We start from the raw sequence: 16511 nt of genomic DNA, 5'->3' as shown, positions 1-16511 counted from the left end.
TCTTGCTTTAGGGTTTCATTCATCCTTTTATAAGAATTCATTTATTTTGATAGTCATTGTAATCATAATCTTTTTGTGCAGTCAATACAAAATTCTCAGGTTATGTTGAGCAAATTATCCTCGCTTGATCTTTCTTTGTGTCAAGTGGTGTGCTTGCAGATGATTCTTGGCTTGTGAGGTTAAATCATCAACTTCTATGGTTCTGGTTCATGCCAATGTTTGCTTGGAAGGCTCTATAATAATCTACCTTTAGTTGCCTCAATCAATTCTTCGTTCACTTTAGAATGCTTGTCAGGTTGAGTCAAATGTAGCTAGAATTCTAATAAATTCTGGGCTATTAGATGACCTAAGCTTGAACCTCAAAGGTATTGGAGTATGATAGGCAATCATGATAAAAAAAGGTAGGGGACGCATCCTCGAGGAGCATTACATTAAACCAACATTTCTATTGTAGACTATGGCTCACCTCTCACTAGTCCACTAGTATCCTTGTATTTGAAGAGGGGATCTCACATTCTTATTGCTTGATATAATGTTAGTACCTTTACCCTTCCCAACTATGTGTATAATTGTGATGACTAAACATAGTGAACAAGATCAACCTAAGAATATAACAGTTGGATAATTCCGGTTCACACTAGTGTTTGTCTAGAAGGCTCTATAATAATTTACCTTAAATTCAACTAGTGTAAACCTTCTAGAATGACCTAAGCAAATTAAAGTCAAATGCAACTAGAATTCCAGTAAATTCCAGGCTATAGATGACCTAAGCTTAAACCTCAAAGATATTGGAGTAGTGATAGGCAACATTGGACCATGCCAATGATCAATGCTTGGGGCAACTATTGTACCTTAGGGACTAGCCGACATTCGCTTGTATCATGAAAGTGAAAGATTGCCAAGGGCTATCCTAGATGTGATATTGGAGTGGTTGAGCTTGTTGTTACCACTATTTGTAGGTAACAAAAATCAGAGCTGCTCGTTGCATCGGGAAGGTTAGCGGGCAATCGCCTATAGCGCGAAGGTGATCAATGCTAGGTGCTACTCATATTGTGAAGAGGATAGTTGACAATATCACTAAGGCCACGAGGTGGTATACATTCAGAGCTATTTCCTTCTTGGGTGGATAGACTTATTGCTAATGGCCTAGGGGAAATTGAAATTGAAATCCACCAATATGGAAGGTTCATTACTTGTGGACCCTCAATTCTAGGCAATGATTGCAGTGATTCTAGAATGCTATCAATAGGTATTTAATAGTTTGGTAAAAGGTTTATGCAGAATATTATTCATCTTTAACAGCATATGATCCTTGATCCATCATCGTTCTCTTCATTTTTTTATAATATTTTTTTTAAATTTATTTATTTTAGCTTTCATCCCTTCTGATATATCTTTTTTACATGTAGCATTTTTTGTATTTAGGATTCCAAGAGCATGTTTTAAATTGTACTTGGTGACTGGTTAATTTTCTCAGTATCACCTATATCAGAAATAGGAGAGTGGAAAGAAAGACAATAAAGCAAGAATATAAGATAAGTACAATACTTTTCATGTTGGGTACCTAGAGGTTTGCTTATCATCTTGTAGTCACACATTTCACATGACTTCCTAAGCTCTCCAATTATAACATTGTAACCAACCTATAGGGTTTAGTAATTATGACATCCATAATAATCGCAAGCAATATTAAGCTACTACAGTTGAACAGAAGAATGGACATGATTCATAACCAACTCTTTTAATTTCAGAGTCCTCATTTTTTTACACAAATATTGTAGCTTGCAATACAAAACAAGGAGATGTTTCCTCTATCATGTCTTAAAAACCTTAAATAAAGAATAAATTTGAAAAATTCAAACAAATAAATAGACTAAGTAAACCTTCAAATTCTAACTAGCAAACACATAAGCACACACCCATAGGAAAATCACACATAAACCTCAGGTATGTAACACACCATGTTTGTTCTTTGCAGAATGCTGATAAAGTGGGATAGATTTAATTTACAAGGCTTGCTTTGCCAATTCAACTATTCTGAAGGCAACCATATCTACTAAGTTCAGACAGAATAGGTTCCCTACCACTGAATCCATATACATGGGAAATTGGATGGTGAAGTAAAGCCTTGGCACGCCATGATGACCACATAAAAATCCACTGTCAAAAGGTTTCTGCAAATACTGGATATCAGACAGCATAGAATGTGACTGCCATGTAATAGCATTTCTGAAGGACATAAATCCAGGTCACAAGATGTATTTCAGCTTTCAATTCAGATCAATAAGGTTTTAATTATGCTAACATATTTCTTGTTCCACTTCTGTTTAAATCCAGCCTTGACTGTCTAAAGCTTAGAGAATGTTTTAGAATAAACAAGGCATTTAAACTGCTGGCAAGAATCATACAAAAATTCTGCTTAGAGAATGTTAAAAAATGGCAAACAAATGAAATTCATCGAAAAAAATACTGGCTTATAAATAAAATAAAGAATCAAGCACTGAAGTGCTTGTAGAAGTGTGAAGATAAGTCCATTGTAGGGTGAAATGCTGACATAATTTTAACAACAAAAGCAATGGCTAGTAAATTAAATGGTGCTTTCACGACCCATGAAATGTTCCAACTAAAGCATTCATTGACTATCAATTTGGTACACATTAAACAGGGGGAAATATAATTGCCCAGCTAAATATCTAGTGGTAACAACATAAAGAACACAAACATAGGGGACAAGATAGGCTGAGACAAATAGCAAAATGCTGATGATGCCCCCTGTTTCACAGTGGCCTCACTTCATTTTAATAAAATTGTGATGAAAGATAAAACTCCACGAATAATTATAGTTGCCTTGAAACTGTGCTCTTTGTTTGCAATACTAGAGGAATTACAAAAGGAGCAATACTAACGCTCAAAGTAATTCCAACATCTCCTATTTAATAAACTATCAAGTTCAAGATGGGTTTCCAGATCAAACCTTAGTCAAGACACTTGAGTTGGCATCGTTCCTATTGAGGCATCCTCATCAGGCAGATACACAGGATGAAAATCCGGAGCATTGCTTTCGTGGTTGGAATCTAATTATTTCATTAGGCGAATCCATATTACTGTAGAACAGAAGATCGTTTAGCTGAGATTTCTGCATGCAGCTCTCTGATCCAAATCAAAGGAGTTAATCAAATGCCACCAAGATAGTCACTGATCTAAATCTTAATATATTGATCTGTTATCATGTTGATACCTTTTCTTCAGATTAACTGCCGCATCTCTGACAGTTCATTGATCTAGGTTAAGATGCTGATTTAGAAGTTCATTGATACCTGCAAGTTTTGGCGTAGCTGCAAATCTATATTTTTGACAGTTACAAAAGAGTTTTGAGTTACAATTTCTATAAATAAAATTTTGAGAGTTTTTTTTATAATGCCTCTATACAGATATATTAGAAAATTTCAAATAATAAAAATATAAATTCATTTGTAAAATGTATTTTTATTTCTACTTTTTGATATTGTAGAAAAAAAAAAAAATTTTTAGAAGAGTAAGGACTGCAATTTTTATATCATTTACAATATATACTCATCTTAAGAATAACATATACATAAAAAATTAAACTTAGAAATTGTGCTGTCATCAACCTTATCGGAAATAGAAGATTGGATCCTAATCAAAACACTATTGTCCAGCGGGCTCCTCCATACCTATGCTCTTCTCATATATCCAGGATGCATGACACCACTGCCCTAAAAACAACAATGGCACTTATCCTGATGTGCACATAATATGCATTCTTCTCAAGCGATACAAGACAGAAACCCTTGATCATCCACATCCAATTGTTTGTGGTTTTAATGATGTATTTGTGTTAATTGCAATGAAATTCATCACTATTGTAGAGTTCATTGACCTCAAGGCTGTTGAAGAAGTGAATTACAAATCTGATTGCGGATATTAGCCTAATAAACTTCATTTGTCTCGCAAGTTTTCTAACTTGAAAAATAATTATTACAATATAGATAATTGAATCTAGCAAATCTAAACATTAAATTGTCCTGATCGTATTGAGGGAGAACTCATGGTAAAGTACCTTTTCATGAAGTTGTTTGCCTCATGTTAATGCTAGGCTGTGTAAGGGTTTGTAAGTCTAACTATTACAGCCTAAGTGGTTCCACTTCCTAAACTTGAAGGCTCTCCTATTCTACACAGGTGTTTCAACTTTGGTAACATGTCCGTTGAATATAAATAATATATAAGTAGAAATAATACCATAAGAATCCCTTTGTGAAGTTTGCCATGACCTAAAAATTTGTCACTGCTCTGCATTCTATAGGCTTAAATTATTTATTTTTTTCATCTTCCTGCTGCCACTTTGTTGCTTCCATTTTCTTGTTGGCAAATTTTGGTAGCTAGCATCTTTCTTCAGCACTGATTTCAATGTTATGTTTTGAAAATGAATCTGTTCAAGTTTCCCACTCATTGTTTTATTTAAAAAAACTGTTCCCAAGACTATAATTATGTGCTTACTGTGGTTTATTGTTGAATTTATTCCAAGATAATTTATATCGAGGTGACGATAGTCAATTTTACTATACAAGAAAATGATGGTGGAGAGCATCATATGTTATCTTCTACAACAGAAGTTTAAAATGCCCTACATAATTTTACAAAACACTTCCACCAATGCATATCACAATATAAGTTTTTAATTACAATAATTTGTACAAACAATGCATATCACGTAAACAACAAGTGAAATCGAGTAAACACCTTAATCAAAAACACCATATTGACATATTCAATTCAAGACAGAAAGGAAGAATTTTAAATCCAAAGACAAACGAAATTCCTCACTATTTATTTTATTGTTGCATATTTGACCAGCTATCAGAATTGAGAAGCAACATTTCACGGGATGCAAATACAACTATTCTATCACTCTCCAACTTTATGATAATATACTAATTTTAATATATGCTCTGCATCATCTTATTAGATAATTCCATAATTACCTTCAATTGCAATTGTTTTCAAATAATGCATATCTATCAGAGGAACGATAACACCATATTGATATTTGCAAACTTCAAGACAGAAAGGAAACAATGTAATTTCAAATAAACGAAAGTACTCACCATCTTTTTTGGTTGATGCAGATATGAGCAGCAGATAAGAGTTGAGAAGAAAACCAGAACTGAACAGCGAATTGCTTGAAGGCAAATAAATGTATCACAATTTCAAGATCCATAAGTCTCTTGTAAGAACAGTCTTCACTTTCAATGGAAAAGGGCCTGTAGTTCAGTGTTTGGGCATCACAGCATGCTGATGGGTGATCTACATTGAAGTTTTAACAGGTCCATAGAAAATACAATATTGCTGTAGAACTGTGCCCGTAACATTTGTTGAAGACGAGGCTGAAGAAGTGTTATTGGGATGACTGCTAACCCATCCAACACCTAATCACAAAGGAAAAGTTAAAAACATTGACACTCACTTGAAAACAGGATTTTTCAGGAGGGTTAAACAGGTGAGTTACCTGGTCTTGACGTGTCTGCCCTTGAATAGAATCAGGTGAGTGTGAAAGTAGTAGGGAGCAGATGGCTTTTACAACTTCATCTCGGAAATGCACCATATCCTCAGCTTCTTTGAACTCCAAACCCTTAATTGACCTTATTTCTCTTAAAGCCCTATGCCATTCAGCTCGAGTCTCATCAGCTATCCCAAAGTCTTTCCATACTTGGTTGTCCTCTGTAATTTCAGAAAGGGACTTTGGCGATATCATGAAGAACAAGGGTAGTATCTTCATGTTTGGATTTTTGCCAGAAATTTTAGCTTTGAGAAAAGCGGAAAGTTCCAGCATTGGCCACTTTGAGTGGCTGAAATCCTTTGAGAGAACCAATACTGCTACTCTGCATTTCTCAGCGGCTTCAAAAATGCGGGGAGGGAATTTTTCAGCTATTGGCAAGCTTAGAGGATCCTCATCAAAGAAACAGGACACACCTTTATTTGTGAGGTCCTTGTGTAGCTCCCGAGCAAGGATCTTCTGTTTGCCGCTGTGACCAATAAATACATCCTTAGCCAAAGACTCGCTTCTTCCTTCACCATCTCTGTTAAAAACAGAACAAAAAAGGTCAACAGGTCAATTTCTTCTTACAAACAACCAGGCCTTGAATTTGATAAAGCAGTAATTGCAATTCTTAGGTAGAAAAATTTAAAACAGGTTGTATGAGAGCTATAATTTTGTGCCCCACAAATTTGCAAAGCTCTTAAATGTACTAAATAAATATTTATACTAATAACAAAATACGTAAAAGGAAACCATAAACTCAAATTTGCCTCACCTCTGTGTTGAACTCGTTGAAAACCTGCCATAAGCAGTCAGAACGTGCAGCCACTTTAAGGTGAAATCCATACTCACCGTAAAGTGGCGGCACATTATGGTCTGATGGTTTAAGCTCTTCCTTATTAAGGGCCTCTTCACCTCTGCCATAAGCACGGCACTAGAGGACAGCCCTCTAGAAACACCAGGAATTCTTGCAAGCATCTTGGGTCTGTAGCATAGTCAATCAAGAAAATAATCATAAGAGTATCAACAAATTGTCAAATATGTGAATGGATGGTATAAAGCTTGTTCAAAGTGTTTCCAATGTATTATAAAACAAGAAATATAGAAAATTGTTCACTCACAAAATAAGAACACTACATGAATAGCTAGCTTAAAAGGTACAAAATATTGACCATTCACCAGCTTTATGAGAAGAACAATATCTTCAACCTCCTCCAAGAATTCTAGAATTATAAATCTCATTTGTTAGACACTAATCCACTCAAATCACATTCTTAAAGAAAAAACCATTCTCTTTTATTGAAATGACATTACCTACACAGCCAGCCTTAAAGCCCCACAAGATGACCCTAAATCAGCGCACGGAGACACCTGATTATGTCAGTGAAAAACTCAACAAATTGCAAATTTTGGTAGGGTTTTCAGATTGATGTACTGCTGGGCAAGGCAGTATTTTCATCAACATTTCCTCTAAGAAGCAGAAAAATGCACCCAATAACCGTATCAAGTTCATATAGTCAAACCTATCTATATATGCATGCATGGCAAGTTTTCATCAAAACAAACACTACCAATACTACATTCAAAATCAGCCATTAGATATACAAAGATAAAAATGACAACTAATTTGTTAAATCTCTGCTATACAGTGCTAAATTAAGTAGTGAGCAGTCATTCTCACAAGGCTAAAACGCAATCTTAGAAAACCAAAGTTAAATTAAGCTAAGCCATACCAATACTAGATAGGATAGATATATATGTCCATTTAGTAAAAATCATAAAAACCAGAACTCACCTGACTTCTCGGAACTTCCTTGTGACAGAAATTCAGTTGGATGCAGAACTCTAATAGTTTACAGTTTACACCCTTTTATAGGAAGTCTCTACTAGGCAAAGCATAGAATGTCATTCGAATCCGAGGAAAAATAGAATCCTCTATGGATCACATACATGACGGTAGTGCTGCATCTAGTCGTTAGATTTGATGCTTCAAAACGGGAAAATAAGGTGAGACAACTCCATAGCAACACACTAATTGGTATGTTGTCGACATACTTTTTGACTGAGTGACCCTGGCTTGTACAACAGTATGTTAGACAACCCCACCGAGTCGACTAATCTTTTGGTTTGGAGATGTACGATTGGTCAATCAGTAATGATTCGATTTAGTTGGGCCATCCCCTCCATTGGCTTTTTGTTTGCTAGTATTAAATGCCATTACTGTTTAGCATGTGAGCTTGTGAAGCCAGACTGTCTGTTTTGACGACTTCTGTTGTGTGAAGAATCTCACTCCACAATTAAAGAAAAGGACTAACGTTCAGATTACAATGGATTTGATTGAACTGAACTCTCCTCCTCCAAGTGGTCTTTTGTTCATTAGTAAAACTATAGGATTCTTAGAAATATATCTGTAAATGTTTTTATTCATTAACCGTGGAGTAAGGTCCCACTCTCATTGTTTTGAACCCTAAAAAGCAAAAACAAGGAGGGAGGAAGCTGAGGAGAACTGCATGGTTAGTTGAAGAGAGTGCGGATTAGTGCGCAGAGCGGAGGGGCGAAGCATTTCGAGTTAGGATTATCACTAAGTAGTAAACGTAATTCCTCTCGTTTAAATATATCCAGCTCTCCAAGAAGAAAATATATTTAGACGATAAAAGTGATCAAGGAGGAAGTCCCCAAGATGGCCTAGTGGCAAACCGTAAGGTGAGGGGTTAAATTATGATGGTATCTCTTCGGTTTTGCCCTTCATGAGTGAGAATAGTGTTGTGGTTAATGAAGAAATTATGAAAGGTTTATTGTACTTTATAATTATATTAAATATATTTTTTTTTAAGGAGGGAAGTTTTTTCCATTTTTCATCATTTCTATTTAAATTAGGGGTTTGATTTGATACACAATTATTCCATTTATTAACATTTTAGTTTTTTAGATTCCTAATTTTGGTTGGTAGTCATTATAAAATTATTTCTTCTCAATTAAGTCTAATTAGTATGAAAGATCCATCTTTATGATTTGAATTATTCACCTCTAGTTAAACAAGCACCTACCAACTTCTTATTGATCTACTAACCATGATGCTAATTTTTTAAAGCTACCTCTAAATTCTTGTCCCCATAGAAAATAGATTCCAATATAATTTTTAGTAAAAAATGTTAAGGTCATATATTTATAACTAAACGAAAATAAGACAACCTTTAACTTTATTTAAGGTTAGTAATTTAATTTTAAAGAAAACATAAATAAATAAAGCTTAAGAAGAATAATTATTTTAGAAATTGTAATTAGAGGTGTGCTAAAATAGAAATAGAAGGGTTTTGGGTTGGATAACTTGAAGTAAAGCTTACATAACAATATTTTGCTATAGAATACTAATCTTTGGACATTAGGATTGGATAATGAATTTGAAGATTGAGATAAATGAATTTTAATTATATAAATATTCAATAGAGAACCACAATTGCAAAGATGGGATTCAAAAGTTACAATTATCTAGAATCTTCAATTCTATCCTAGAAACTTGTGATCTTAGTCAAAATAGAGTTGAACTTGTAAACAAGGTTTTCTTGGTCCTATTTGAAATGAGTAATGCTTTGTTAAAGTGCTAAGGACTATTGTGAAGCATTATAGACTACATTGCAAAAATGTACTAACTTCTCCCTTACTCTTTTATCAAGACCCAAAATTGTGTTAATAGTAAAAATAAAGAGATAAAAGAGGTATCCAATAAATTCTTGAGTGTAGATAGTAATGTATGTCATTAGATAGTTTGTTTTTGATTAAGGAAAAACAAGTTTTTAAGGGACCAGAAACCCTTTACAAGACAGGTTTTAGAAGGACTTGCAACCCAAATCGAAAGATAAGCTTGAAAGTCCACTCAAAGAAACAAAACACAAAAGAGACTCGACACAGCCAACCAAAAGAAGGGGAACAACAAATACCCCCACCAAAAACCAACAGGCTGCAAAAAACCAGTAGCCCTAACCCAACCAAGAAGGATCAATAATTTGTCTTACCCTTGTGGGATCGAAGGGTCATATCAAAAGAGGACTGGGACAATTTAGATTTTTTACTTTTAACAGTGATCCATCCCTCCTCAACCCTAGCAGCAGCCTTTTGCCAAGAGGAAGGATCCAGAATAGAGGGCCTCCCAACATCAGGAGGAACAGAGCTAGCATCCAGAGAGGCAAGGACAACAGAAGATCCAACAACAATCTGGGACGTGGGAGAGTCATCCATTGAAGAAGGAGATCCAACATTTTTCAAACAATCAGTTGGGGTACCACCGCAAGCATCCACACATTCATGAGGAACAGAGGCAGCAATAGGAGGCTCATCGGGTTGAGGAACCTATGCCACCACCTAGGAGAAGCTTTTCTTTTTAACAAAATAGTGTTCAGAGGATGCACCCTTCCACCAAGTAGCAGATTTTTTTTTCTTTTTATCTTTTTCACACCGTGCAGCAACATGTCTAGTTTGAAAGCACTTTCGACATCTAAAGGGGATACCTTCAAAGTCGAGCAGTTGGACCCAAGATCCCAAGGAAGATTCAATTTCTAACTCAGCTGGAAGCCCTTTAGAGACATCAATGTTAACCAAAATTCGAGCATAAGTAGAGTGATAAATTTGGAAAGAATCCTTATCAATCATTAGGAATTTGCCTAAAGCCTCCCCCACTTCCTTTAGCAGAGAATCCGTCCATAGATGAAGCAGAAGGTTAGGGAACCTAACCCAAATAGGAATCTCATTAAATGAATCAGTAGATAGGTTAAAACTCGGGAACCAAGGTTTTACCATCAAAATAAATTTGTCTTCCCAGCTGAAAGGATTAATACCTAAGATTTTCCATCTATCCTCTGCATATTTAAATTTGGCAATGAAAAAACCCTTAGCTGAAGGAAAAATGGTAACCGAACCTTTTATGATCGGTTCCCAGCTTTGAGAAATCCAAGTGTGCAGCAGAGGAAGGCTTGGCCAAAAACCCTGAAACCTGCAAATCAGACCATGAGCTTCAAACACAGAGGAAGTGTGGATGATCTCCATATCAGTATCAATAGACACCTTGAAAACTAGAGTTTTGCAAACTGTAACAGCCATAGGCATCCCGATCAACAACAGAGGGCGCTGGAAGCACCGTATCTCCATCCTTAGGCGAAACCCCCGAAGAGCCCTTCACAGCACCAGGCGAAATCCCCTCTGAGCCCTTCACAGCACTAGGCGAGACCCTCGAAGAGCCCTTCGCAACACCAGGCGAAATCCCCGCAGAGGCCCCGTTCATAGCACCGAGAGCAGTCCCAGCCGCACCAGGAATCACAGCAACAGACTGCCTTGGGGAAGCGGCAGTGGCAGGCATAAGCGGCCTTAGGGCAGCGGCGACAGATGCAGCGGGAGACGGCATCGCGAGAGTAAGTTAGTTTAAGTTCGTTGTTGTAGTCATAAAGATACGGCAAAAAATCTCTGCGTCACAAATCAATCAATTTTTTGAATTCAAGGCTCATCATTAGATAGTTTGTTATGGAGTGTGCCTTGAAGCGAACTGTGATAATGGATTTAAGTTGATAAAGATAAATGATTTTTTTTGTAAATGTATGCAAATGGATATGCTTGGTGCACTTAATTGCATTTAGAGAGAAGTCTTGTGTATAATTTACGAGTATTCAAATCATTTCTTCATGTGTTCCTCTTATGTGAAAATTAAATGCATGACCTTAAACACATGAAATTCTAAATTTTGTATACGCATTGGTAAATATTGGTTTAATCCTAGGTTTTACAATATTAGGACTTGGTAAGAGGATAAACTTGCATTATTGTTCTTGTCTAAGGTAAGTGCAAGATGATGGGTCCACATTTGACCATAAGTGGTAGTGTTTTTCCTCAAAATCAAAGTTTGTCATAGTGGAGCAAAAATTTGAAGCACTTACACATTTCTGGAATCTTAACAAGGTCTAAAAATTTTAAATGTAGGGTTTTGTGTCTAGTTTTTAAACATGTTATTTATTCTACTACGTAAATGATAAAAGTCAGTTCTATGTAGGATTTACAAAAAAATCTTATTAAAAGTCCCATGTTTTGAGCCAAAACATGCATGTGTACAACCAACATAATTTGGCCTAAATAAATGTTATTGTATAATTTTATTTAATATTTTTTTATTTTTTCTTAAATTAATTTTAAAACCCCCTTGTGTACAATCAACATTATTTGAGTTAAACTAATCATAAAATTATTATTATTATTTAATTTTTGTAAAGACGAGTGTCTAGATTTGTAACATATTGTTTTTTCAAAGTTCCAAAAAATAAGTAGTTACTAAAAAATGGTGATACCTATCATTTCAAGTTTATAAACTACCTTCCTAAAAAAATTAATAAATAGGAAAATATGTTTAATCATAAAAATAGTCACATATTCAAAAACTAGATATCATCATCTATGATGGATTTTAATTTCATCAAAAAATAAATAAAAAAAGACTGTCAACCATATTGCCAAAGTCAACCTAACACTTCCATTGAAAGTGGTCCCATCAGATTGTAATTAGTTACCCTCTTAGTGGTAGAATTAGGTCCTGGGCTAGTGAATACCAAAATGTTCTATCTTAACCTAGAAGCATGCATCCTTGACAACCACTACAATGAGAAAGAATACAGAGTGGAAAAGTGGTAAGGTGTACTTTTTTCTCTAAATTTTTCACCTGCTTTGATATGTGTGCAAAAATAATTGAGCATACTATCAAACTAGAGCATATGGATACTACACATATAAAAAAGGCATTTTGGTTATAGAGATTGTGCTTAATAGCTAGTTTTAATTGCAAGGTAATTTTGATTAGATGTGATGTATTTTGCTAGGAACCAAATGTACCATGATTCTACAGAGCATATAGATGTTTAATATCACTTTATTTGTAGTACGGTGCGATTGGTAAGATCATGATTTACAAAGTTGAAATTTGGGGTAATGCTACAAATTCACTTACAAAATTAGTGAGTATGGATACGTTATTGTGGAGCAAGGAGGCCATGCGACTTGCATTCGATACTTGATTTATTTATGTTTTTATTTATAGCATTGCAATGTATAAAATCAAGTGGGAGAAAGATAGGACAAGTTGATACTAACCTTGTAATGTTATGTACTAATGTTTGATGTCCAACATTAGTTAGTGTAGACACTTGACCACATTTGGTTTTATCCCTTTTGAGTGATAATCAAATAAGACCAATTGTTTAAACAACCTTACAAAGAATATTATTTTAATTACGTAAAAGTAAATATTAATAACTTTTGGTGCTCCTTTAGGAGATATGTTTAGCTAAATTAAATATTTATTTGGGTCCTCTCTTGTGACATATTTAAAATATTTTGTGTGGGTTGCCCATGGGAAAAAATTTTAATATTAGAAAAAAATAGTATTAAAAAAATATTGGAGTAAATGGTTTTGTGTACTCATGGTTTAGAGGCACATGGTTTTACTTTTACCACTTGGTTGTTTTATGTGAGCTTGATGTTTCAAAAGTATTCATGGAGACTTTGTAAGCGTATTGTAACATTTTTCATTACTAAATAATACATTGAGTGAGGATATTTTTGGAGGCTAGGTTTTTTCCTCTTGAGGGTTTTTCCAAGGTATATCTTGTGAAATGTTGTAGTATGCATTACATCTTTACATTATGGTTATTCTATAATCTTTTATGCGTGTTTTTCTCTCATAGGATTATGTAGAAGATGTTTAGATCAACCTAATATTATTTATTAACAAGTGATATTAGAGCCATGGTTGTGGTTAAAGGAGGTGAAAGATCCATATTTTTTGTCTAGCCGTTTCTTAAGGAGATTTGTTTCAAATTTGAAGCCATGACAATGATAGAGAGATTTCATACATTTCAAGGTATAAGATATATTGTGCAAGCTGAAAATGTAGATTTAGAGTTTTGGGGTTTATAGATTTGTGGTTATGTTTTTTTTTTTAAAGAGAGTTTAAAAAAGGCATTTGTTTGGGTTTTTACCATGAGGCTTTTATGAAGGAATTTTTATAAATAACCCCATGGGACAAAACAACCTTCACCTTGAATTTCAGAGGCCTAAGAGACAAGGATTAATATATAATTTGACCCATTTTGGCAACTAAGGCCTAGAAGTGAAAAAATGTCCCTCCCCTTGGCGTCTTATGGAAATACAACCATACGTTTTATATATGGTAAAAAAAATCTGCAAAAGTGATTTCAAAAATAATAAAAAAGAAATTCAAAAGGGTGGGTAGGGTTCTAAAGGCCCTTATACTTCACATGATAGGCTTCATACTAGCCAGTGCCAACTGACTACTAGTACCAATTTGATGGTATAATTGGTAATTAAGTTTTGTTCTTTCTAATGTATGTTTATAAGTATTTTTAGAGTTTAGAATTTGGTGGAGACAAGTAAATAAATTGTATTTTGGTTTAAAGACATGGTTGATATGTATATGAGACAAAGTTTCAATTTAGTGAGAGTTGAGTTCATATATAATGATGATGATGATTATGATGTCATGGATGTTCATGTACATTTGAGCATTGACATGATATCATCATGCATGAAATTAATAGGTTGTGGTATTTTATTAATTCACGAATACATGTGGTGGTAATTCAATGTTAGAAGATTGTTCTTATCTCTTGGATGATTGTTTGGTTCCTTGACTCAGGGCACTTGATTGTGGATTTGTTTCGAAAATCAATTCTCTAGGTTATTTTATGTTTGATTGGGGAGATTTACATATATTTTTCTTGGTTATTTCAACTTGTGGGTTACAAATATGGTGGTGAGTTTGCATGTTACATTGGTTTGACATCAATGAGTTATGCAATCTAATGAGTTGGCCACCCATTTGGTTGTAGTGGGACGAATCAAATGTGGACTATTTATATCCATATGCATTTTTAGTTTTGTATATCTAGTTAGTTGACATTATTTGTAGTCATTTATATATTGGTATATTCAATTAGAATGCAAGGATGGATTATTGGAATGTTTGTTCACCTATCAGGACTAGTATCCTAATTGCTTATCATGATGCCATGCATATCTTGGTTACATATTTCAATGGAAGCATTTGATAATGACTTTTAGTGGTGATTTTATCTTGGCTTGGAGATCTTGGTTCTATTTTACTTTTTAGATCTACATGGATTGCAATTGAGTATGTGTGGACCATGTTGGCATTTGCATGAAGATTGCATAATGATATGTTATGTTGTCATTGATGTCAATTGAAGCGGTAATGATATTGCTGATATTGTTGTTATTGTTGATATTGTCTTGTAACCGGTAGGAAGAACTTTGTGAAGGATATTGTAAACCGACATGTAAGTTTGTGAGTTGAATCGGTAACCAAAGTAAAAGGTTTAACCCTTCTATGTTATGTAACCAATAAACCCTTCCAGTAGTTGTTTTTGCTAAACCCTAACCGATTAAGGTTGTTGAATTGGTTATGTTGGTTTATGATCTGATGGAGACACGTAAGGTCATTGTATGAAGACAAGTTCAAAATGTTTTGGTGCATTTGTTTGTTGATCTAGGGAATGAGAAAAGTGTATTGCATCTAATGCAAAGCGCGTGATGAGTTACTGAGCTCAATGAAGCGATAATCAAGGAGCGGTTGAGGTTTTTTTATTAATGTGTAGAGATTGCTATGAAATCCAACAGTCATTATTGTACCGACTTGTTTGTAATCTCGATGAGAAGACTAGATTTTTGTTGTGTTACCGACCTAATTGATTTGTATTTAAGGTCGATGAAGTTGTTTTGTTTTGGAGTTGGCAAGAGTTGGCTGAAATCAGTTGAGTGTGTGGTTGCCGAACCAGAGAATAAGTCTGCAGTTTGAGTAAAGGCAGATAGAAACTTAAATGGATCTGATCAAGCAAATGTAGTGTTATTCAGACAGATCAAGAAACTCTTGTTGTTTTTTAACAATTATAGCATAATTGAAATCCCCTAACCGGGTAATCTCTAACAAGCTTGGTTACTTATTAAATCCTCTAACAAGGTGGTCCATTAGATTGGATTCTTAAATCCTCTACTGAGGTTACTCCTTACAGGGAAAACCGAGTGATTCCTAATAGAATCAGTTCTTAACAGGACTTTTTTAAAAGCTTTAACAGGCTTGGCTCCTAACAGGGCAAACTTCAGAAGAGTTCAGATATTATCTTGTGAGTTCCATCTCACCGTGGTTTTAACCTATTTGGGTTTTCCACGTATAAATACTTGTGTCATGTGGTGAATGTTTTTTGTGGTTATGATCTTACTGTTGATTTGATTAACTACTTAACTATTTCTGATAAGGCATGATAACCGGAAGCATTGAGAAATGAAGCATTTGGATGTTTAGAAGCTTGATGTTGTTTACTGTTAAGTTGCTGTAACAGTCAACCGATATTCTTATGAGTATTGATCTTGACAGTGGTATTTCATTGATAAGTTTACTTTGAGTGATTGAGTTTGAGTTTGGGAAAGTTTGTATCAGTTTTTCTATTTACCGATTCAACCCCCCCCTCTCAGTAATCTACTGGATACTTATTCTTTCATCATGCCATCAATTCGGCGATCTTCATTAGGATATGACTATCATAATTCCATGGAGATGTCAATATCATGGTTCAGTGAGAGTTTCAATACTGATGGATCTTTTGTAGAAGTTCTTGTTGTTAGGGAGGAGCTCTTGGATCCCAATTACTATTGTGAGAGTTCTTTGACATGTTAAGTTTCATTAAAAAGAGATGCTTATCTTCATGTGATTAAAGATGTTGACATCTTGGTTAGCCATTGGGGAATCCTGGAGTTTTTTGTTGAGGTGTCAACTTATGACCTTTTGACAAGTGGTCCTCGATTGAGAGGATGCTTGGTGTTGTGCCATGATGTACTATTGATTACACATAAGAATTTGGCATGATACAAGTTCTCTTGTGATTAGAAT

The 16511-nt window shown here is 34.7% G+C and overlaps 1 protein-coding gene across 6 annotated transcripts; it reads right to left on the bottom strand.

The window, feature by feature from the left end:
- Positions 1 to 2740: 2740 nt before the first annotated feature.
- On the bottom strand, positions 2741 to 7634 carry LOC131857382 (disease resistance protein RUN1-like). Of its 6 annotated transcripts, none has more exons than XM_059209871.1 (6): positions 7353 to 7634; positions 6333 to 6542; positions 5528 to 6098; positions 5127 to 5447; positions 3239 to 3343; positions 2741 to 3150 (listed from the first exon to the last, which is right to left on the bottom strand). In XM_059209871.1, exons 2-4 carry the CDS (start codon positions 6533 to 6535, stop codon positions 5304 to 5306), a joined length of 918 nt encoding a protein of 305 aa, XP_059065854.1. In that variant the 5' UTR covers positions 6536 to 6542; positions 7353 to 7634; the 3' UTR covers positions 2741 to 3150; positions 3239 to 3343; positions 5127 to 5303. The 6 variants fall into 6 exon arrangements, with proteins under 6 accessions (XP_059065854.1, XP_059065857.1, XP_059065853.1 ...); XM_059209874.1 differs by having other exon boundaries at positions 2741 to 3104; XM_059209870.1 differs by having other exon boundaries at positions 2741 to 3343.
- Between the last annotated feature and the right edge of the window lie 8877 nt (positions 7635 to 16511).

Source organism: Cryptomeria japonica, chromosome 8 (assembly GCF_030272615.1).
Source record: "Cryptomeria japonica chromosome 8, Sugi_1.0, whole genome shotgun sequence".
NCBI classification, from domain to species: Eukaryota; Viridiplantae; Streptophyta; class Pinopsida; order Cupressales; family Cupressaceae; genus Cryptomeria; species Cryptomeria japonica.
Note: the sequence above shows the minus strand (reverse complement) of the source record. Positions and strands in the feature narration are given on the sequence as shown.